At 35.6% G+C, this 23,719-nt stretch overlaps 1 protein-coding gene across 10 annotated transcripts in view; it reads right to left on the bottom strand.

Annotated features, from left to right (window-relative positions):
- FAM135A (family with sequence similarity 135 member A) overlaps positions 1-23,474 on the bottom strand; it is a 132,536-nt gene extending 109,062 nt beyond the window's left edge. For 2 of the 10 annotated variants that reach the window (XM_038554449.1, XM_038554454.1), the window contains exons 1-5: positions 23,192-23,471; positions 21,557-21,645; positions 9,834-9,923; positions 8,280-8,395; positions 1,723-1,802 (exon numbers count right to left, since the gene is read on the bottom strand). In XM_038554449.1, coding sequence (XP_038410377.1) covers positions 1,723-1,802; positions 8,280-8,356 — 157 coding nt within the window. In that variant the 5' untranslated portion in view covers positions 8,357-8,395; positions 9,834-9,923; positions 21,557-21,645; positions 23,192-23,471. Of the gene's footprint in view, positions 1-1,722; positions 1,803-8,279; positions 8,396-9,833; positions 9,924-21,556; positions 21,646-23,191 lie in introns of all 10 variants that reach the window. The other 8 variants (XM_038554452.1, XM_038554453.1, XM_038554455.1 and 5 more) reach the window with 6 other exon arrangements.
- Positions 23,475-23,719: the final 245 nt, after the last annotated feature.

The following is a 23,719-nucleotide window of genomic DNA, read 5'->3' as shown; positions in this document are numbered from 1 at the left end:
ACACATACAAAGGAGCCACAGCCAGAGGGAGAGGTATCTCATTTAGCTATAAAGATAGAAATCTTGCCATTTGCAACAGTATGGATGAACCCGGAGGGCATTTGCTAAGTGAGATAACTGTCAGACAGAGAAAGACAAATACTGCATGGAATCACTTACATGTGGAAACCAAACCAACCAAACCAAACCAAACCAAACCAAACCAAACCAAACCAAACAGTTGATTTCATAGAAACAGACAGCAGAACTATGCTTGCCAGGGGGTAGGAGGTGAGAGAAATAGGAAGATATGGGTTGATTAACTTTGTTATGAGTAAGCTCTATCTAATGTGCACAGCATGGTGACTACATTTAATAATAAAGTACTGTATACTTAAATTTAAGAGTGGATCTTAAGCATTTTCACCACACATACACATAAGAGTGCACTATGTGAGGTGATGGATGTGCTAATTATATTGCTTGTGGTAATTATTTCATAATGTATATATAACAAATCACATTGTACACTTTAAATATATGAAATTCTATTTGTCAATTATTTCTCAATAAAGCTTAAAAAATAAATGGGAGTCAGAGAAAAAGATCATTCTATTTTTTTCAACTGGCAACTTTAGAAAATACAATAGGCAAGACATTTAGTCTACCACATTAAGGAAGGACCAAATCTATCTTGTAATAGTAATTAATTATTTTAACCTCTGTATTTCATAGAAAGTGGACTTATAACAGTTCAAATGACAATAAATATACACTTTAATATGTATGCCAGGCCAAGAAAAAATATTGTTTTTTTTAAAAGAATGTACATATTTTTTGGTCATAAGCAATAAGTCTCCCTGAGCATTTTGAGAGTCTTCAGGAAGACAGAATAAACTCTCCATTGTGTACCATTCATTAAATCTATTATTACCTCGCATTTTAGTACCCACAGGATACTAAAAAGATAATCCCAAACACTTCAAATTTCCAGAATATTTTCTTAAATTGTAAAATAGGCTGAATTATGCTCAGCATGGCTTTAGTGTGAGGTGTATTTTATTATTTATGATGTTTTCAAGACTCATTATTCATATTTGACATATATGATAACTTTCTAGAATATTTCATTAACCATTGCATTTCCTAACTTCATAGAATGAAACAGAGTATACTATATCAGGAATGCTGAAAATATGTCCATTGATCATATCAGGACCACTGGTTTTGGCTCAAACATTTTAATACAGAATATAAGTAAATAACCAAGCTGCTATAATGTATCTATCTTAAACCATATACATTACTTTCTGCATTTTGTTTTTTAACTAGAGTAGTTAACCCAGACCAAAAATGTGGTTAAAAAAATATTCTCAAAGGCATACTTTAAAACTTTATAATAAAACACCTTTGTACTCATTTATCAAATTATATGTCCACATTCATTGTGTATTTTTAATAATTATATCTTACATGACATAACTGACACCACCCCTACTTATATTTGTTTTTGTGGAAATTTCACATACATTCTTTCATATGCTCATCATAAGAAATAATAGAGAAAGACAAAGAACCTATAATCAAGTCTATTTTATTGAGGCCTCAAATATATTTATTATAATGATACTCTTTGGTATCCTGTATTTGTAATTAAAAAAATAAAAATAATTAAAAGTTATTATTGCCATTATAATGTTGCTTCAAACTTTTCTTAAAAGTTAAAAATATTCCTTGGCTTACCTGTTGCATGTAACAAACTAGCTTCTACTCTGTGGGGAACTCTTGGTGGAATTTTCATAGATGCACGTATCTGGTAAAAACTAAAGGAAAATAGACCCAAAAAATCATTTCAAACTATATTTTAAAATATACAATGCCCCAATTTCTATATATCTGTATGTATTAAGTTATAAATTTGGTCTGCTTGTATCAATCTCCCATAATATTTATTTATTTTATTATTTATTTTTAAAAGATTTATTTATTTTAAAGATTTTTATTTATTTTATTATTTGGCAGGGGAGGGGGGGAGAGTAGAGGGAGAACAACAAGCCAATTCCGTGCTGAGCACAGAGCCAAGGCAGGGCTCGATCCCATGACCCTGAGAGATCATGACCTGTGCCAAAATCCAGAGTCAGCCGTTTAAACAAATGAGACAACCTGGCACCCTTCCCATAATATTTATTATTGGTGAAAAGAAATATATCAGATCCACAGATCAAATATCAGCAGCATGCAAGAAAACCCAAACAGAAATGGGCATGTATAAAGATGAATGAGAGAAACAAAAGAAATGTAGAAGTGTTTTTTTTTTTTTTTTAAGATTTTACTTATTTGATAGAGACAGAGTGCATGAGAGAGAGCGTACAAGCAAAGGGGAGGGGCAGAAGAAGAAGTCAACTCCCTCCCCAGCGGGGAACCGGACATGGGACTGGATACCAGGACCCAGGGATCATGACCTGAGCCAAAGGCAGACACTTAACAGACTGAGCCACCCTGGTGTCCAATATTTCTTACTTTAAATGAGAGAATGTCATAGCAACAAAAGGAGTTAGTAAGGCACCTTAGATTTTTCACTGTTTAATTTGGTTACTCATTTTTTTCTTTTAAAAAATAATAAAGAGGGATGCCTGGGTAGCTCAGTGGTTGAGCGGCTGCCTTGGGCTCAGGGTATGATCCTGGGTCCAGAGATCGAGTTCTGCACCAGGCTCCCTGTGAGGAGGCTGCTTCTCCATCTATGTCTCTGCCTCTCTCTCTGTCTCTCATGAATAAATAAAATCTTAAAAGTAAATAAAAATAATAAAAAATAAAAATTAATAAAGGTAAATTATTCTTAAGCATAATTTTGAGAAAATATAGATTATAATGGTTTTTGAAAATTGGTTTAATACAATAAATTACAAAATAAAGACATGCATTTGGTTTAAAGAATTCAGCGTATTTTCAAGGTCAGAGCTATTTGTTTATGTACTTTATTTATTCTATAGGATTTTATAATTTTTATATCTATATATAAAAATCAACCAGTCATTAGAATAACAGTTTATGTAGAATAAAAAATTTGCAGTGAACATTATGTTTGTGTTTTATCATCATTATACTGCAAATGTGTACATGTAATGGAGGATATACACATTTATACACATATATATACACATGACACACAAATAGGATTACTAAAAGCTAAATCAAGATTACAAATTGGGATGAGTTTAGATGTACACAAGGGAACAGAATATTTTGTTTATTTTTATTAATAATTTCCTAATAGTTTAAATTATTAAACTTGTAAATAATACAAAGATTAAAATATATAAATATATTTCTACTATTATTCATAGCAAGGTATAGCATTGGAGAGAGTGTATGGTCAGGCCACAAAGCCAGAATTAAAGAAGAGTGAATGAAAAGCTAGCCAATTAAATCTAGAACCTTGAGAGTCACAATTTGGCCTTAAAGAAACAAGGCAAAACTCCATAAATAAAGATAGATAATTAGTTGAGATTAAGATGAGGTCAGATTGAAAACATGAGATGACTAAAACCAAAAATCGAAGTGGAATCACAGGAGCCCTAGAACCAGAGGAGAACAAAAGAACAAAGATTTCTAGGAACTAATCAACTCCTCATGCTGAGAATTTTAACTAAACATTAAGTAAAATAAAAGAAAACATAGGTAGTAAGCTCCTTGACATAGGTCTTAGTGATGATTTTTTGACTCTGACACCAAAAGCAAAGGCAACAAAAAGCAAAAATAAACTGGAACTACATCAGACTAAAAAGCTTCTACACAGCAAAGGAAACCATCAACAAAATGAAAAGGAAACTTACTAAATGAGAAAATATTTGAAAGTCATGTATCTGATAAGGGGCTAATATCTAAAATTATTATAAAGAACTCATACAACTCAATAGAAAAAAAACCACCCGACCTCCAAAATAAGAAAAGAAAAAACCCCAACCAAACAGTCTTATTTAAAAATGGGCAAAAGAGGGGCACCTGAGTGGCTCAGTTGGTTAAGCATCTGCCTTCAGCTCAGGTCATGATTCTGGGGTCCTAGGACCAAGTCCCACATCAGGATCCCTGATTAGCGGGGAGTCTGTTTTTCTCTCTCCCTCTGCCCTTGCTCCCTGATCATTTGCTCTCTTTCTCTGCTCTCTCTCGAATAAAGAAAAATCCTTTTTAAAAATGCACAAAAGATCTAACTAGACATTGTTCCAAAGAAGCTATATAGGTATATGAAAAAATGCTCAACATCACTATCAGGGAAATGCAAATTAAAACCACAATGAAATGTCACCTCACACCTGTTAAAATGACTACTATCAAAACGTCAAAAGATAAGTGCTGAAGATGTGGAGAAAAGGGAACTCTTGTGCACTGTTAGTGAGAATGTAAATTGGTGTAGCCACTATGGAAAACTATGGAGGTTCCCGGAAAAATTAAAAATAGAACTACTTCTACCTGAAGAACACAAAAACACTACTTCAAAAAGGTATATGCACCCCTATGTTCATTTTAGCATTATTTACAATAGCTAAGATATGGAAACCATCTAAGTGTCCATTAATCAATGAATGAATAAGATGTGATATATATACAATGGACACTACTCAATCATAAAAAAAAAAAAAAGAGTAATATCTTGCCATTTGTGACATAGATGGACCTTGAAGGTACTATGCTGACTGGAATAAGTCAGAGAAAGACAAAATACTGCATGATTTTACTTACATGTGGAATCTAAAAAACAAAACAAACAAAACAAAACCTAGACTCAGAGAATCAGAGAACAGATTGATGGCTGCTGGAGGGGAGCAAAATGGGTATAGGGTATCAAGAAGTACAAACTTCCAGTTAAAAAATAAATAAGTCATAGGGATGTAACATACAACATGGGGAATAAAGTCAATAATCTGGTATTAACTTTGTATGGTGACACATAGTAAATATAAATAGACTTATTGTGGTGATCATTTTGTAATGTAGACCTATGTCAAATCACTATGTTGTACACCTGAAACTAGTACAATATTGTATGTCAATTATACCTCAATTAAAGACAAGTCAAGCAATGTATCTAAAATCAATGATCCTCTAACCATTAGATTTTTGAAAGATCAGAAACATAATAATATTCTTCAAAGGTCTTCAATGGATGGGGAAACCAGATTGTAGAATATGAGGAAACTAATGAAAATAGCAATTACACATGCTATGTTTATGATGATTGACAAAAAAAAAAAAAAGGAATAATAATTCACTTAATCTTTATCTCCAGTTCCAAACCTTCAATTAATTATGAACTATCTCCACTTGGATATCTCACCTCAAACTCAATATATCAAAATGAACAAATCTTCAACCTCCTTATTGATTTCAACATTACTAATACTGTACAAGTCAATAGGATTTAAAACTTCAGCATTATCTTTTAAATTTCTTATTAAAAATACCCAATTTGCAAAAAGTAGAGCAATGAACCCATATGCCCACTACTCATTTTCAACAATTAGAAACTTTTGCTGTATTTGATTCATCTGTACTTTTTCTTTGCTGAGCAACTTCAAAGTAGTATCTTACATATCACATATATTCTATACACGTATTTTTAATGCTTTTTCAGTCTCATCCTCCATATGGAATCAGTCATTAAATCTTACTATACTTACCCTGAAATGCCTCATAAAAATTAATAACAAAAAAAAAATGTTAGAATAGAATGATTTTTAAAATGTCTCTGATTTTTTCATCCGTCCTGGTGTCCACACATTTTGCAGTTTGACTTCCAATAGGAAGTAGAGTTTAGTTCCCTACCCTTAAATCTGCACTGGCCTTACAACTTGTTTTGGGCAATGCAATGTGGCATAGATGACAATGTGCTAGTTTCAAGCCTAGGTCTTAAAAGGTCTTCTTGAATAGTTTCTTTCTCTTTGGATGCTACCTCCTCCGTGAGAAAAAGCTAGGATGAGATATCATAAAACAAAATGGAGTCCACCCAGATAAGGCCATTTTCTGTATCAGCCAGCACCCAGCCAACCTGCCAGTTGGGTGTGAATTCATAGGTGAGTCCAACAAAATCAGCCAATCCAGCCCAGAAGAACAGACCATTCAGCTGATCCACAGACTTGTGAGCAAAAATGAATGTTTATTGTTGTGATACCACTGAAGCTTTGTGTTTGTCATTAGCTATACTACTGTGGCAATACATTACTAATACAGAAATCAGTAACTTAGAAGAAGTAGTGTGCACCGTAACAAAAACTTAAAATATGTGGCACTGACTTTGGGACCAAAACAATGGTAAAGGTAGAAGCAAGAAAAATGAGTAAATTATAGAAATTTAAAAAATGATAACCCATGTTACACAGTGATGAAACTTTTTTTTTTAAGATTTTATTTATTTATTCATGAGAGACAGAGACAGAGGCAGAGACACAGGCAGAAGCAGAGGGAGAAGCAGGCTCCATACAGGGAGCCCAACGTGGGACTCGATCCCAGGTCCCCAGGATCATGCCCTGGGCTGAAGGCAGATGCCCAACTGCTGAGCCATCCAGGTGTCCCAGTGATGAAACTTTTGATAAAAACACTGTCAGCAGTAACTTAGTAGTTGTTAGACAATGTATCTAAGAAACTTTGGGACTTAAGCAAGCTAATTTCCAGGGAGAATGCTAAAAATGTCAACTGGTTACTCCTTGCTAAGTATAATAAGGTTTTCCAAGAAAGAGATAAGCTAAAGAAAGAACTGGTCATTTTACAAACAGAATGTAGAGGGAATATAGCTGCACCAGGAGTTGCTAGATTAGAAAAAAAAAACTTTTTCAGCTTCAGTCTCCTTAAAAATTTTCAAAATAAAATGTGCCATGGACAAAGATCATATTAAAGGAGTAGGTATAAATCCCTTTCTTTAGAGCTCTAAAGAAATTAAAGCAATGTTTAAGTAGACATTCTCAGTTTGACAAAAGGTTTTCAGGAAGTTGAGGGGCATGATCCCACAGAATTCTGATCCCCAAATAGTAGTGGCTACATCTAGAGAATAGTCATGCCTCAAAAGACAATTGTGGGTCTGGGCTTCAGAGCTTGGAATGAACTCTATCAGACATACCGAAACCTCATAAAATTTTTAAAAGTAAGTTTTACTGCCTTAAGAACTGTCAGGCTAGACTCCTGGGCTGGCCTTATAACTTGCTTAACCAACAGAATGGAGTGGAAAAAAAAATAAAAGTGCTAATTCAAGGGGCCCTGCATCCTCTGCTCTCTTTCTTTGACTCCTGTCTCTGTCATGAAAACAAGCCCAGCCTGTCCTACTGAGGAGTGAGAAACTATGAGGTGAAGCAGAGCACAGCTGTTATTATTTTTTTCAACAAGATGGCAAAACCAAGACAAACCAAAAATAAAACAAAACAAGAAAAACCTCAATAGAAAATCTCTCTCACCCTACTTCTGATAAAGCTTCATTAGTACCACTCTTAGTACAGAACTTCAGAGTTACAGGCATCTCTAAATTGTCCCCTATGCTTCTGTTTCTTCTGCACAACCATCAATCTAATATATCACAATCTTCCTGTTAGTAAGTGCTTACTGTAATAATAGTGATAATTTCATTATTGCTTGGAAACCACTGATGGCTCTCCAAATCCCTGCTGTTTCTTCAGACATAAGGAGCCTTTCATAAACATAACCTCTCCTTTCTTTACTATCTTTCCTTCTGCAATTCTCCTAAAGAATATCCAATTTCCTAAAAATTCTTTAAAATAGCATGTTCATTCCTATTTCCAAGACCTGATTCATGTTGCTCTCTCCTCCCAAAACAGTTTTTCATTTTATCCTTTGCCTATACAAGTCTTAACCATATTTTGTCCCTATTTCTCCAAAATGCCTTTCCTAACATAGTAACCCAGAAAAATGTCTTTGTTTTGATTCCTAGAGTACTTTCTATATATACTTCTTGAAGATTTGTCATTTTGCATTCCCACTTAGCTGTTTTGTACATGTATTTTCCCCATACACTACTTTTTACAAGCAAAAATGAGATCTTAACATTTTCACAGAAGTCCTTTCAACACTCAGTACAAATTCATAAATGCACATTACATATATCCAGCATTATCACTAAATCCATGTGAATAATTCTCAAGCATCTACTTAAAACTAAATTTCTCTAAGAAAAGAATTACTTGAATATAGCTCACTGTTTTCCTGATATATGCTCGATTATAAGTATATATTAAATTTAAATGAAAATCTGTACATCTTTTCTTATGCAAAATATATAATCTTCATATTAAAATACATACCCTCTCTGAAATAAATCCACATTGTAGAACTTGTTTAGCTCCACAGAGAATTCTACCATTGCTTGAACTTCAGTCATTTTCAATTTATACTGAGAAGACAAATCTGGTAACAGCACCTTGTTAAAAGTAGGGGGAAAATCATGAGAAGCACAATGACAAAAATGCCAATTTACAAAAATACTAATATTTAAACATGTTTCAGAGTATGATAGGCAGAAAATAAAAATGAAACAAATTAGTCCATATATCTAACACAGTCTATCCCAACTAAACAGCATCAGAATCAACTAAATATACTTACAAATGATATACTTACTAAATAACAATAATCTTGTAATTTAAGATACGTTCCAATAGAATGCATTTTCTAAAAGAATTGGAAAGCATTCCAATAGTATGCTTTCCTTTGTGACATCTATATGATAAATAATAGAGCAAATTGCTAAAAGAAACCCTTGACTTTATCACAGATAAAACACTAAAGAAAAAAATTAAGTCACCTCATTATTCTCTTCTAGCTCTATATTGCACATCCAGTCTACTCCAAAGTCAAAAAGAGAATTAGCATCCTTTAATCCTCATTTAAATCCATGAAGGTTCATCCTCTTGGGCAAAGTTCTTAAATTACTATTTGTTCTTAAATTTAAAAAAAAAAATTTTTTTCCCCTCATTACAAAAGCCTAAAGTATTCATTGAAAGGAGTTTAAAAAAAATACAGACAAGCAAAAGTAAAAACATTCATGATTCTGTCCATTGACAGATACTTTGGTATATATTCTTCACCTGTGTGTGCTTTTATAAAATTTCTATAAAATTGGGATCAAACTATATGCACACTTTATATTTATTTAATTTTTTGATGAGCACGTATGTCAATAAATGTAGTTTTACAACATTACTTTCAATTGTTTACTATTACAATGTGAATATTATGATTTAAAGCATCTCCTATTGTTGGGTATTTCAGTGATTTCTGTCTTTTCACTATTACAAAATAGTATTGTATTAATAATGCATGCTTTAAAAACACAATTCAGAGTAGAAAGTGTTGAAAGACAATCCTCCAGAGTCTCCTGTTTCTGCATATTTTGCAAGCAGACACTGACTGCCTCTGTTCCAGACTATTTTTCAAGGATGTAGGATCAGCAAACAGAGATAGTGTCTCATACTGGAAGAGAGGGCAAATTTGTTTATTTTCCCTTTAACAGAGATAATCTCCTGAGGCATAAGTCAGGCAGACTTATTTTCCATTATAAAAGATCTGGGTCCCCCTAAACTTAGGATTCCTCTCCTATAATACAACCTACTCATATGCAGGTGTTGCCTGGTACTGTAGCTACTGCTACTGCTATGCATGCAAACCATCCTTTTCTTAGATCTAGGAGTCTCATGTCTTCTGCCCACATCCATGGCATTGCAGCAGGCTAACTTGTTAGCTTGCAAGTGGGATAAAATCTCAGAGCCTTCACAACCTTTGAAATAATTCTTCATAGAAACTCGACAAATATTTTGATCTCATGACTTAAATGCAAAAGAGGTAAAACATATTCTTACCTCTGCTGGTTAAAGCTTCATTTTAACATTATGAAATAACCAAACTTGTACTTCCAGTTACTGATTCTTACTGAAAATATATTGTTCCCCCTATGAGAAAGAAAAAAATAACATTTCAAACAAAATAGACATAAAAAAGTCCATTTTTAGGAAATCTATGCTTCATTAGTTACCCAACAATCTCAATTTATCTAAAAGACCTATATCTTGCATAAGGCTTATCAGAAATGTTTCAGGGATTTTCCATTCAGTTTCACTGATAACAATATTCACTGTTACACCCTTGTTAAGAACTCCCTAGTATATACTTCAAAGGACAATAGTAAGATTCTTAGTTCAGTGGCTCAGAAATAATCTTTACAAATAATCAAAATATTGTTTATTAATTTTTAAGATGTAAAACTTACTATTTTAAAATAACTCCTTATGTAGAGTAAATGATTTCTGAAATTACAAATATATGAAATGTGCATATGTGCATAATGTATATACACACACAAACTATTTTAAATATATTGACAAAAAAGAATGCCTAGATATGTTATGGATAGTTTTGTTCACTCTCCCAAATATTTATTGTCTGAATAAAAAAAAAATTCTTGCCCATGTAAAATTACCTTAGGTACTAAAAAATGTTAGAATAAAGACTATATTCACTCTTCTTCATGGATTCTTTTTCTTCTCTCCATCATATATATGTAGACTTTACCACCTTCAATAACTGCTATTTCACTTTTTTTAACTGATATACATTTGATATATTAGTTTCAGTATACAACATAGTGATTCACTATTTTTATACATTACAAAATGATCACTTCAATAGTTCTGGTCACCGTTTGTCACTATATAAAGTTATTACAATATTAGATCATTGTAATAACATATTGTCTCAAGTAGACTCCATGCTGAGCACAGAGTCCAACTTGGAATTCCATCCCATGGCCGTGAGATCACAACCTGAGCCAAAATCAAGAGCTGGGCGCTTAACTGCATGCACCATCCCAGTGTCCCAGTATTTAATTCTTTTTGATGCAACCATAAATGGGATTGTTTTCTTCACTTCTCTTTCTGATAGTTCATTGGTAGTGTATAAAAACACAATAGATTTCTATATATTAATTATATATATTATATATAATATTATATATTAATTTTGTATCCTGCAACTTTATAGAATTCATTTATTAGTTTTAATAGTTTTTTACTGGAGTCTTTTTTTTTATTTTTTATTTTTATTTTTATTTTTTTTTTACTGGAGTCTTATAGAGTTTCCCACATATAGTATCATGTCATCTGCAAATAGTGATAGTTTTATGTTTTCCTTTCCAATTTGGATGTCTTTCACTTCTTTTTCTTGCCTAATAGCTGTGGCTAATATTCCAGGACTATGTTGAATAAAAGTGGTGCTCTTAGGGGAAAAACTTTTAGCTTCTCACCACTGAGTAAGACGTTAGCTGTGGGTTTGTCATATGTGGCCTTTATTATGTGGAAGTACATTTCTTCTATACCTAATTTATTGAAGTTTTTATCACAAAAGTATGCTGAGAGAGTGTTCCATATTTTGGGCATCCTCCTAATTGTGGAGTCACTGCATCTGGGGTGGGATTCAGGGTGAGGCTATGCCTTTGCCTCTTATACCCATTTCCATGTGTCTCTTTTGTCTTTTGTTATAGAGACACTGTCTATCTAGTTCTCAGTTCCTTTTCAGAGGATACTATTCCATATAAAGATATAAATTTGTGGTGTCCATGGGAGGAGGGGAATCTAGTCTTCTTATGCTACCATCTTGAATCCTCCTTCTAGTAACTATTTTAAACCTTAATAATCACATCTAAAGACTGTACAGTAACTATTTCTAAGGAGATCAAAACAATGTTACCTTTACCTAAGACATTCTCATTTCATGAATATAACCACTTTATGATAGTTACTCCTATACATATATTCTTAGTGTTCAGGATTTAGATCATGTTCCAGTACAGATTCTTAGTCAAGTCTGGTTAGTTCTATATCTCTTAACTTACTCAGATATAAAATAGGTATGTATTCATTCAAACATTTATTGAACACTTACAATATGCTGGGAAATGCAACTGGCACAAAGTATAGCTAAACCTTGGATTCCATCTGTTTCCTTTCTCGCAGATGGAATTTCTTCATGATAGTGACCTAGTTCTGACCACATAAATTAGGACAAAACCCCAAAGAATGGTAAAATAAAAAGGAAAGATTATGGATTCCTGAATGGTTTCACAGAGCACAGATGTCCTACCTATCTAGACTTCTTGGACTTTTATATCTTATAACTCTTTGTTACAGCAACTATACCTAACCTATACTCTAGTATATCCCCCGCTGCAGCCTATTTTCAAAAAAGAAGCCAGATGATCCTTTATATTGTACAATATATACATTAATTAATATTACTGTATAGTTGTACTAATAGCATGTTCTATTTTTTAAATTTTTATTATTTTTAAAGATTTTTAATTTATTTATGAGAGACACAGAGAGAGGGAGGCAGAGACACAGGGAAGGAAGGAGCAGGCTCCCCACAAGGAGCCTGATGTGGGACTTGATCCCCAGACCTAGGATCACGCCCTGAGCCAAAGGCAGATGCTCATCCACTGAGCCATCAAGGTGTCCTTAATAGTATGTTTTAATATGTTATATAATATTATTTTAAAATAATTCAAATTGTATTTTTTTCTCAGTTCTAAACCCTCAGTGGCTTCCCACAATATTTAGTAAAATTGTCTTACGATGGCCTATATGATGACCTTATATCACCTAGATCTTTCATAATTTCTGTGACCTCATCTCCTACCAGTCTGCCCACTTGTTTCCTTACTCAAACATACCAAATATATTCCTATCCCAGGGTCTTTCATTTGTTCCCCGGAACACTTTTCACTCCCAAATATCCAAATGAATCACTTTTCACCTCCTTCTAGCCTTGACTCAGATGCTAACTTCTCAAATAGCCCTTTGCTGGCCACATTATCTAAAATAGCAACTCTCAAAAAAATTAAATAAACAAAATAAAATAGTTAAGTCTCCTTTCCTGGCACACCCTCTTTCCTCCCTTATTTTTTCCCTCAGCACTTATCTCCAACTAACAAACTAAAGATTTTAATTTTTTAGTCTTCATTATGTTTCCCCACTAATATGTAAGCTTTATAAAGGCAGAAATTCGTACTACTCTGTTCATAGCTCTATCCCCACAGTCTTACATACAGTAGGCACTCAATATTTAACAAAGATTTAATAAATTAATATAAATCTTCTTTAAATATTAACTGTTGACTATTTTTCTATTTAAACCCAACCACCTTGAAGAAAGGATTTATTACACTGATATATGGAAAACAGAGATATCCGTGAATAAACTTTTATAATAAAATTCCTTTACTAGGATATGTTCTAGATCTGTAAGCAACTTCCTTCACTCTTCCTCGCCTATTCTGGTGTCCTCTATTGTTACTGTCTAATTTTCCTCAAACCCACCTCTTTTTACTGATTATCCCTAGGTAGAAACATATATGTACAGATATATACCGTGTGATGCTGATAAACCTGGCTTTCATTCCCCCTCAAAAAACAGAAAACAATTATTTTTATGTTTATGTACTGGTAGAAAAATTTCAAAGGACCAAAGGAAAGGAGAGTAGGCAAAAAGAGAAAGGCAAGAAAAACCAGAGGACTCTCAGGGTCAAAGGGGATCTGTCTGATTCTCTTTTCATAAACTGCCCTTTTCCCATCACAGGGAGCAACTGCCACACAGGTACAGCCAATTCTTGCTGATCCAGCACTGTTGAAAGCTTCTAAATTTTCAATAGGAAATGAACATTTTATTTTTCTAATGGTGAACTCTCCTAAACCTCAGATGTTGCCAACTAGTTCAAAAATAAACAAAAACAAAACCAACCAACCAACCCTGTGCAGTTCAAATCAAATTCATCTACAGGGTAAATGCATTCAGAGTTTGTAATCACTCACACAAATGCTTATGCCATTCATATCCTCAGGCAAAGGATCTTTTATGGAACGGAAAAATCCTTATCTGTCCTCTCTTAAGAATGAAAGAAGGTAAAGAAAGGGCTTTTTTCCTTTCACCCAGAGGACGCCTAGGAAACACTCCACTTCAAGGAAACTTTCTGCTCCATGATAAGCCATGAGTTTCATGGCCCTTCTGCAGTCAGCTTCCTGGCTTAGAATCTGTCACTTTAATCTGAGCATTTGAAGCTATGGGAAAGAGTTGACTTACCTGCAACTAAATCGTTCTTTCTGTTTTTCTGGACCTGACAAGATAGCCTAAATGAAATAATTTGAGTAGTGTTCCTTCTTGGGCCATTTCCTAAGTCTCTAAGAGAGAATTTAGCTGAGTAAACTACAAACTCCAATCCAAAGAAGCCAAAGGGGAACTTCAAACAGAAACGGATTCTGATACTAAATGGAAAATGTATACTGAAAGACTCTTACACTGACTGGGAGAACAATCTGACAATTATCAAAGAAACAAAGTTAATCTATTATTCTGAAAGATGTCCTTGGCCCTCTAGAGGGACTCTAACACAGTGGCCAATAGACACAGTGGCTACTGAACAATTAATATGATAGTGTGACTGAGGAACTGATTTTTAAATTTAAAGTAATTTAAATTTAAATCCAAACACTAGCGCAGTATAAAATATTTTTTCATTGAATGTAACTCTATTGTTTGGTAGGGCTATATCTTACTTTAACTGTTAAAAATGTAGTGCACTAGTTGAGATATGCTCTAAGCATAAAGCACACATTAGCTTTCAAAGACAGTGTAGAACAAGAACATAAATATCTCATTAAAATGTTTTTTTATGCTGATCACATCTTGAAATAATATTTTAGATATGTTGGGTTAAATAAAATATATTATAAAAATTAATTTTACCATTTATTTTTACTTTGTAAAATGTAGCAACTAGAAAGTTTTAAATTACACATACATATGTCTATGAATATGTATGTTAGTTTAGGAATACCAAGCCATCTCTTTAACTGCTGGAATGTATAGTAACTATCCCAGAAATAGCACCAAGTGCATAAAAACTATGCATAGTTTTTAAGGCTATAGAGATGTTCACTCCAATAAGATCAGTTGAGAGACCTCCAATATTCACAAAGAGGAGTCTAGGCATGGATATCTGGAAAAATGTGGGAGATGCTCCTACATTATCTACACTAATCCTAAAACAACAGCTAACCACACTAACCCTTTTGAACTCAGTCTGAATTCATGAGTATTACCAGAAATCTAAAAGGATGTAGAAACATCTGAAAGTAAGAGGCACAGCTTAGAAGTTCCTCAAGATGAGCTGGAGACCACAGGAGATGATCAGATCCTCTCACAGAAATAAAAAAACTAACAGCCTTGACTCAGATGGTGGACTCAAAATATGTGTCCTGAAGACAGGAAAGGAGTTGAGCGAATAAGAACTTTAAGACGCTCCATTTGCCAACCTAAGAAATAAAGGGATCACTTCTACCAATTATGGAGCCAATGGCTCCAGCTTCTAAATTCTATTCCAAAGTTAGCAGCCATGACACAAATGGGTTCAGAGCTTATAATACTGACAGTCTGAATAATGATGCCTAATCAGAAAATACTGTAGATGCCACATAAGGCAGAAATCACCTATGGGCCAACTTACCCTTAAAAATCCCTTAGGCTCCAAAGTGGCAATCAATATACCATTTCTCAATAAATAAAACACATTCACTTGGTCTTCCAGCTTTAGGAAAAAATTCACTGTTTCTTCAGCTAAGCACTAAATAACATAGTAAACTTGCATTTAGGGGCCATATTGTACAAAAAATATACACATCTTTAAATGTTCATATTTCAATGTTGAGAAACTCAAATTATGGCAGACATATAGGAACTGATGCCAAATGAAGGAACATCACATTCAAGCCCAACTAGATAAGGAGTTCACACTGTGGCAGACACATGGGGATGGAGACTGACATTTGGGATCTAGGATCAATGGAGGGAAGAGTGCCTTATAAGTACAGTTAAATTCAAGTATGTTAAATAGGAATATGTTGGGAACAAAGAAGGAGGTTAACTCAACCCATTCAATACTAGCTAGTCAGTTTTGGGTCCATTTTCTTGAGCCTTCTAATGAATAAGCAGGAAACTCAAAATAGGGGCACCCCGAGAAGGCTTCAAAATGCTGCTCTTACAACCTTGTGAATAAAATATTCTTAATACTCAAGTTGTATAGCAAACCGAGAAGAGTAGAAGATCGGTCTCTTGGGGGAGGAGGGTGCTCAGCTGCCACCTTTTCTAAGTCTCACTCAGGGCATAGCTGAACTCCAATCCACACAGATGGGGCCCTTAAAGTCTGAGAGCTAATCCTGACCAAGTCAGGCCATACCAGTAAGCTGAGAACAATCAACCAGTGATATCTGGGTTAGTTTTATATCTCTAACCCTGCTATCCGGTATAATTCTGGCCATCCAGGTTGCTTAAGTCTGCACTGGGTGATTCAATATAAATATCTGAGCTATGTTTTTATATCTTGATTTACATTCATTTTCCTTCTTATCTGGCTGAGGCCCTGACACCATACCCTGCCCATCTTTGTAAGCTCCTTCTTGTAGGGGCCAAACATGCTAAGTCATTGTATTATAACCTGCTCTAAAATGGCCAAGCCACCTTTTACTTGCCTAACTCTGAAGATCACGCTATTCAGATAGCTTTTAACTTTCTTTTTGCCTTCACAGTTATTCACATGCACAATTCTTTGATCTGTGACATCTCTCATTTTAAAAACTGATTCACAGTTAAGATGAGCTTATCAGAATAATTACAGTAGAAAGGACATGTAAATTAAGGAAGAACACTGGCCTAGAAACTTTTGCTGCCACAACTTATTCATCAAAATGAATTCCTGAGGGATCCCTGGGTGGCACAGCGGTTTGGCGCCTGCCTTTGGCCCAGGGCGTGATCCTGGAGATCTGGGATCGAATCCCACATCGGGCTCCCGGTGCATGGAGCCTGCTTCTCCCTCTGCCTATGTCTCTGCCTCTCTCTCTCTCTCTGTGACTATCATAAATAAATAAATTAATTAAAAAAAATGAATTCCTGAGAGCCTGCCATATACTATACTGCCCAAATTATAAAAATATTTAAGAAGAGAATAGAATACTAAATTCTTCTTTTAGGGAGGGGGGAGGAGACTTTCAAAAGGGAAGATAATAAGAACAACTTGATAGACAAACAGTATTTTAAAAAACTGTATGTTTCTCTATTGATATCAAATATAGATCAAATAGCAATATCAAATTGAAACCAAATATAAACATTCAGAATTTTCCGGAGTACCTACTATTACACCAGTAGTTTTAACTATGTTATTTTATTTGATTCTCACAAAAATCTGAAAGAGCTATCATTACTCCATTTTACATGTGAGGAAACTAAAGAACAAAAGGTTTACATAACTTACCCAAGACCACAGTTAGGAAAAAATGGAAAAAGGACAAAACTCTCAAATGTGCCAAACTACACAGCCTAAATTTAAACTTGCATAATTGTAAAGTCTACACCTGAATTGTTATTGGAAATAGATTGAATGATCAAGTCATGAGATAAAAAAAAGCCCCCACTAAAAGAAAAACTGAAACCAGAATGCAGCACTAATAAAAAAAGATTACCCTTGATAGATGAACCACATTTAACTTTCCATGCAATTAGCATTATTCTCCAATTATGAAATCTTCAAATTTCTCACATTCCACACCCACAAACAAAATCTGAAGTTTTAAAGATTGTTCTCTTCTAATTTCTTCAAAATTTGGTTTTCAACAGTTGTCTAATAAAATAAATATATTATCTAATAAATATACTATCTTAGAATTGGCACTTAGGTTAAAAAGTTAAGCATTCTCAAAACAAAACATTGTTCACTTTGGATAACTGTGTTAATATTATAGAAAATCCATAGTAAAAATATTTTTTTAAACATAGAAGGAATGTTGGTAACTTCTGAGAGTATTCCCAAGGTTGACTTACTATATGAGAACAAAGTAGAAAGACAGAGAAAGAACTTTTATTGCTCATTATGGGACACTTAATGAAAGCTACATCTCACATCATATCAATAATGGGAAACAAGATTTAATTTATTAAAACTAGCTCATATAAACTTTTCAGGGACACATCCAGGCCATAAAACAAACCTGCTCGTAACATAAAACAGAATGCCTCTGAATATATCATGTTATTATATACTTTAAAAAACCAGTCAGTTAAGTGTCCAACCCTTGGTTTCAGTTAAATGTCCAACACTTGGTTTCAATTCAGGTCATGGTCTCGGTTGTGAGACTGAGCCCCGCATCAGGCTCTGTGCTGAGCACAGAGTCTGCTTAAGATTCTCTTTCCCTGTGCTCCTCCCCGCTACATACTCTTTCTCCCTCTAAAACAAACAAACAAACAAACAAACAAACAAACATTTTAAAAAACACAATAAAACCCCAAGACAATAAGAGCCCAAATGACCAAAAATTTAGTTACTTTTTAAAATTTTTTTAAGATTTATTTATTTATTTATGATAGACACACACACACACACACACAGAGAGAGAGAGAGAGAGAGAGAGAGAGGCAGAGACACAGGAGGAGGGAGAAGCAGGCTCCATGCCAGGAGCCCGACGTGGAACTCGATCCCGTGACTCCAGGATCGTGCCCTGGGCCATAGGCAGGCGCTAAACCGCTGGGCCACCCAGAGATCCCCAATTACTTCTCTTAATAGGAAGAGAAATTCAGAAGGAACCACAGTGATCTACTACCTAGTTCAGGGATCTGTCCCCAGCATCCCCTAAACTATTTCATATTATTGGTTATCTCAACAAAGCTCAAAACTAGAACAAAGAGGATTACAATACTCTCTCTGAAAATGTTCTAAGAAACAAACAATGCTTTCTTAAACGTCTATGCTTTCTTGCTTTCTTCAGTCAGCTGGTAACTTTGACATCAAAGAGATCCGGATTCTAATCCAGACTCACGAAATCTTACTTTTCTCAAATAGAAATAATATTTGTAACTCCTAGATCAAAAGTTAAAGCTTATAAAGATAATATATACAAATATACACAGAGCATTAGGTATGGGACTTGGTGCACAGTGCTCAATAAATAGCTGATAGTATTATTTTATTTTAACTCAATTTTTTCTTTTCTTTTTTTTATGTATGACGTTTTTATTTTAATTATAGTATAGTTAACATAAGGTATTATACCAATTTCAGGTGCACAATACAGAGATTCAACAATTCCTTACATCTCAATATTTTATCTCAATTTTTTAACTATGATTTCATTTAGAGAAATGTCTATTCAAAATACTGTAACTCAACTAAATAGATTTTTATTATCAGTTTCAATTGTATGTTTTAAAAATACTGTCATTTATAGGACATCAGACCTTAAAGGGAAATGAGCTGACTTCCAATTAAGATCATCTTAGATCTTAGGTGTTGAGAAAAACTAGGAAAAAAGGAGACTGTGAATATTTCAAATCTCTATTTAAAATTTTCTATTGATTTCACTCCTTAGAGACATTTCTTTGGTTCCCCAAGCCTAGAGGTCTATTTCAGAATTCTTCTATAAAAATGGGGCCGTTGGCAAGCATTTTATTATATAATTATTATACTCTGACATAAAAGTTATTCATTTTACAGAACAAGACTGGTGACAGCCTACATTCTAATCTTATCTTACCTGAGGAAAAGAACTAATTTTCAGTAAGCCTGAGGAAGAATGAGAATGGTTTTTAAAACTGGGGTCCTTAATTCCAAAAGGCAAAAGTGATGGTAACGGGGAATATAAGCTTCCAATGTCTGAAACAGTGACTGTCAATAAGACCTGATCTTGCTGTTTAGACATTTACAGTTAGCAGTATTTCCAACTGAAGACCATGACTTACTGGCAACTTGAGACATCAAAGAGCAGATGTCAGAGATATCACTGATCTAAAAACAATCATGAATGAAGCAGCTGCATCCTATAAGACAACTTCAAGGGGATTTCAATGAAGGAATACTTCTACGTCTGATTATATTAAGAACTGTAGCAAAAGGACATTTCATAGAACTTAACAGAAATGTTCCATAATATTGTCAATTACAGACTTCTAAATTAACAATATAATTTAGAAATACTTGCTTTATTATGGATGGTCTAAAGAGACCTAATTCCATAAAAGGAATATATTATAATTTACTCAGAATGTTGTTTTGGTTGAGAGTTCATAAAGATTGTTTCATCAAAATAAGAAGTTATTCAAGTAGGAGAGATCTGATATAATCTGGTATAATATGCCCGATACCTCTAGATTCCTGTCAAGAAAAAAGAGGCAAATTTTTATTAAATTTAGCACATTATTGATAACGGAGTATGTACTTGTTAAAAGGGTGAAACCCACTGTGGAGCTGTTTTACGTTATTTCTTCTGAAAAATCTAGACCTGCCTAACAACTTGCGCTTTGTAACTTTTCTAAAACATCATTGGGTTCATTAAGTTTTGTTTTGTCTTTTTGGTATCACGATTCTGCTTCTTACTCATTTCTAAACTTTCTTCCTGACAAACTCAGGGAAAAGAAATCTATATGCTCCCATCTTCATCCGTTCACTTAAACACACACATACATATCACAAAACTCACTTTTAAGCAGTTTTTCCTCAATACATAAAATCAAAGCAAAGGAAATTCTTGCCCTTTCTAATCCCTAAACAATGCCCACTGTCAAGGGCCTATATCCATAATAAACAAAGCTAAAAATATAAGACAACAGAAAATTATGGCAGTAGCCAAAGATAAATGAATAACTCTTACAACATCTCCTTTCAGTATCAAACCCTGAAAAAGGGCATTTTAATTCTTTATAATGAATGCTACAGCATCTGTTTCACTGTGTATGAATATTAATATAAGCTAGTATACAGTTCACCAGCATTCTACTAGATTTTTCACAGAAGTCTAAAATTAAATTAAAAAATCTAAATTCCAGTTTGATCTGGGATTTAACTAATGATACTTTTACACAGTCTAAAAGAGATAGAAATATATAACAATTCTTGTCTGTGGTGGCCCTACTCATGTTTAAATAAGGCTTACTTTGCTACTGAAAGATCACTGAGTGGCCACCTTTTTTACCCGCTTATTACAGGTAGAGACAACTAGCTATAGAGGTTAAGTGGCTTCTACAAATTAACGTTATGAGTCATCATAAGAGTTTAGATCTTCTGACATCAAGCTCTGTGCCTACTGTCTACCACAAATTATTATTTTAATTCTTAAAGTACACAATTAACAAAGTAAAAAAAAAAAATACTAACAAGAATTTGTAGGCCTTTACTTTTTTTAATGAATTGTTACCTAAAAATAAAAAGACTTGCCTTTGAGAGGTGGGAAAGCTTCCTTGTTAAGCAGCAGTTATATGTATTTGCATAGGAAAAATCATTTTTAAAAAATCTTAAAAGTTGAAGAGTTCATCACTTCTTACCACACACAGTAATTGGCTAGTTCTTCCAAAGGAGGTATAGCTTTGAGACACTGGATACTAAACTGTATTTCCCTCCACTTTTATCTCTAATATCAGTCTGGATAAGAAACTACACTTTTTTGTCTTGGTATTTCCCTTCTGTACAACATAAACAGAAAATTTTAATTCCTACCTGACATAGACAATGTAAGGAAGAATTTACTGTTTGTGGACTGCTTTGAGATTCCAGAATGAAATACATAATCCAGTTGATCTTCAACCCTAGAATAAAGGCAAACTTCACTGAAAGTATCTGCTTCAGCAGACGCCTTCGAAATAAAATACTTTACCATTATTCATATAGAGAGGTTTTATATAAATGAAATGGGGGGGGGCAACACTAGTTAGAAAGTTCTTTTGCCCAATTCAAAAATTTAACACATCTGTTCTCACATATATTTCATTCAGTAGGCACACTAAATCTATTCTTAAATAAATAAAAATTACATGCATTTATTAAAGAGAGCAGAGACCCTCAAGAAAATGACGCAATCATTTGCAATTGTAATTATGTAAAACATCAAGTTAATAACGAATTTCATAAAATAGAATTTATTAAATTTCATTTAAGGTTAGCTCTTGGACAACTGTATTTGCTGAAGGGCAAAAAAAATTCCAAATTTTAACCTTATGTTAACAAGTCTTAACCCTTTATACTTTCATCAAGTCTATACTCGACTTGCTTATTCTGATGTGTAAGGTAAATAGAATCCCTAAAAATTAAAGGTTCAATCAAGTAAATAAATGTAAGAGGTTTATTGCTACTGTCATTCTTTTGACAACATTTCCCCGTCAGGGAATAAAAAAGATGAAGAGATTTTATTAAACTGCATGATGCACTAAGAAGACTGAGTATGGATACCTAGCTTAGGTAGCAGAAAGCAGATGAGACTGAACTCAGAGATTTAATAAAAAGTTAAGCGGCTTAAAGACGCTGGATCTACACACACACACACACACACACACACAAATCTTCAAAACCCCCCAAAAAACAGTTTTAGAGACGGAGAGGAGAAAGAGAGCCCAAGATGACATACGGGAAATAGGGTCACAATGGAAAAGGACGGGAGGCCGGGAGCCATCAGACGGAAAACGATGAAACGGTACCAAAAGACAGTCAAAGAGTTAGGGAGTGAGGGCCTGCGAAGGCAAGGGGGGCACAGGATGAACTCCAGCGGACAACCAGGTTAAAGCAAACACCGCCTCAGAAACTCACAAAGGAGAACGAAGTGCTGAAAGGGGGAAAGAAGGCAGCCAAGTTAGAAATTGTAGAGGCAAACTTGGTCCGTGCGGGTAAGGAGCGTCGGGAAGAAGAGCCAAACCAGGGATGCACGGAGCTGGAAGAAATTACGGGGAGCCAGAGGATACGCCGCCTCGACCGGGACACGAGCGGAGCGAAAGGGCACGTGGGAGGAGGGGGTGAGGGCAGGACGGAGCGGCGAGGCGGCAGCGCACCGCGAAGGGCAGGCGACGGCCGGTACAGCAGCACCGAGGTCCGGGGGCACCGGCCGGGGGACGCGCCGCAGGGGACAGAGCAGCGGGCAGCACCCGGCGAGCGGGGCGCCGAGGCTCGTCGCCACCCGGAGGGCGCTCTGCACGGCCGTCCCCACCGACCTTCAGCGGGCCCGGGGCCGGGGCCGGGCTCCGGCCGAGAGCGGGCGAGCGGGGGCAGGAGAAGGAGGCCGCTTCCTGCCGGGCCCGTGGGAAAGAGGGAGGGGTCTCGGGTGTCGGGAGCCCAGGGAGACGGAGAAGACCCCGAGCGGCTTACCTTTCGCCCGGCTCGGCCTCCTCCACCGCCTGTCGGGCCGAGGAGCTCGCTGTCCTGCTGGAATAAGACGGCCCTACCCGGGTCAGCACCATCCCGCCCCGGGCCCCCTCACATCGCCATCGCCGCAACCGCAACCACCGCAGCGGAGGAGCCGGTTCGTCACCGCGGCTCGGCTACTGGCCCGAAACGGCCAGCGAGCATGCGCAGTCGCCCCAGTCCCAAGGGAACCCCGGCCGGCCGGCGCTACCTGCGATCAACAGGTCTCCGGCCCCGCGGCCCCGCCCCCGGCCTTCTCTCGCCTCCCCACTCCTCCCCGGCCCCGCCCCTCTCCAAGGCTAAGCCCCGCCCCTTCCAAGCACCGCGCCCCACCCCTCCCCCTCGTTCCAAGCCTCTCAACCGCCGCTCCGGCTCCAGCGCCTACTGAGATTTCGAGAGATTTGTCCGCTCTCTTCGCCCCTCGCTCCCAAATCCTCGCGAGAACGGGAGCTTTGCGTCAATAAAGTGCGCTGGTCTCGCTGGAAGGGTCGC

The sequence above is a fragment of the Canis lupus genome, chromosome 12, assembly GCF_011100685.1.
Source record: "Canis lupus familiaris isolate Mischka breed German Shepherd chromosome 12, alternate assembly UU_Cfam_GSD_1.0, whole genome shotgun sequence".
Taxonomy (NCBI): domain Eukaryota; kingdom Metazoa; phylum Chordata; class Mammalia; order Carnivora; family Canidae; genus Canis; species Canis lupus.
This window is presented reverse-complemented; position numbering and strand designations above follow the sequence as displayed.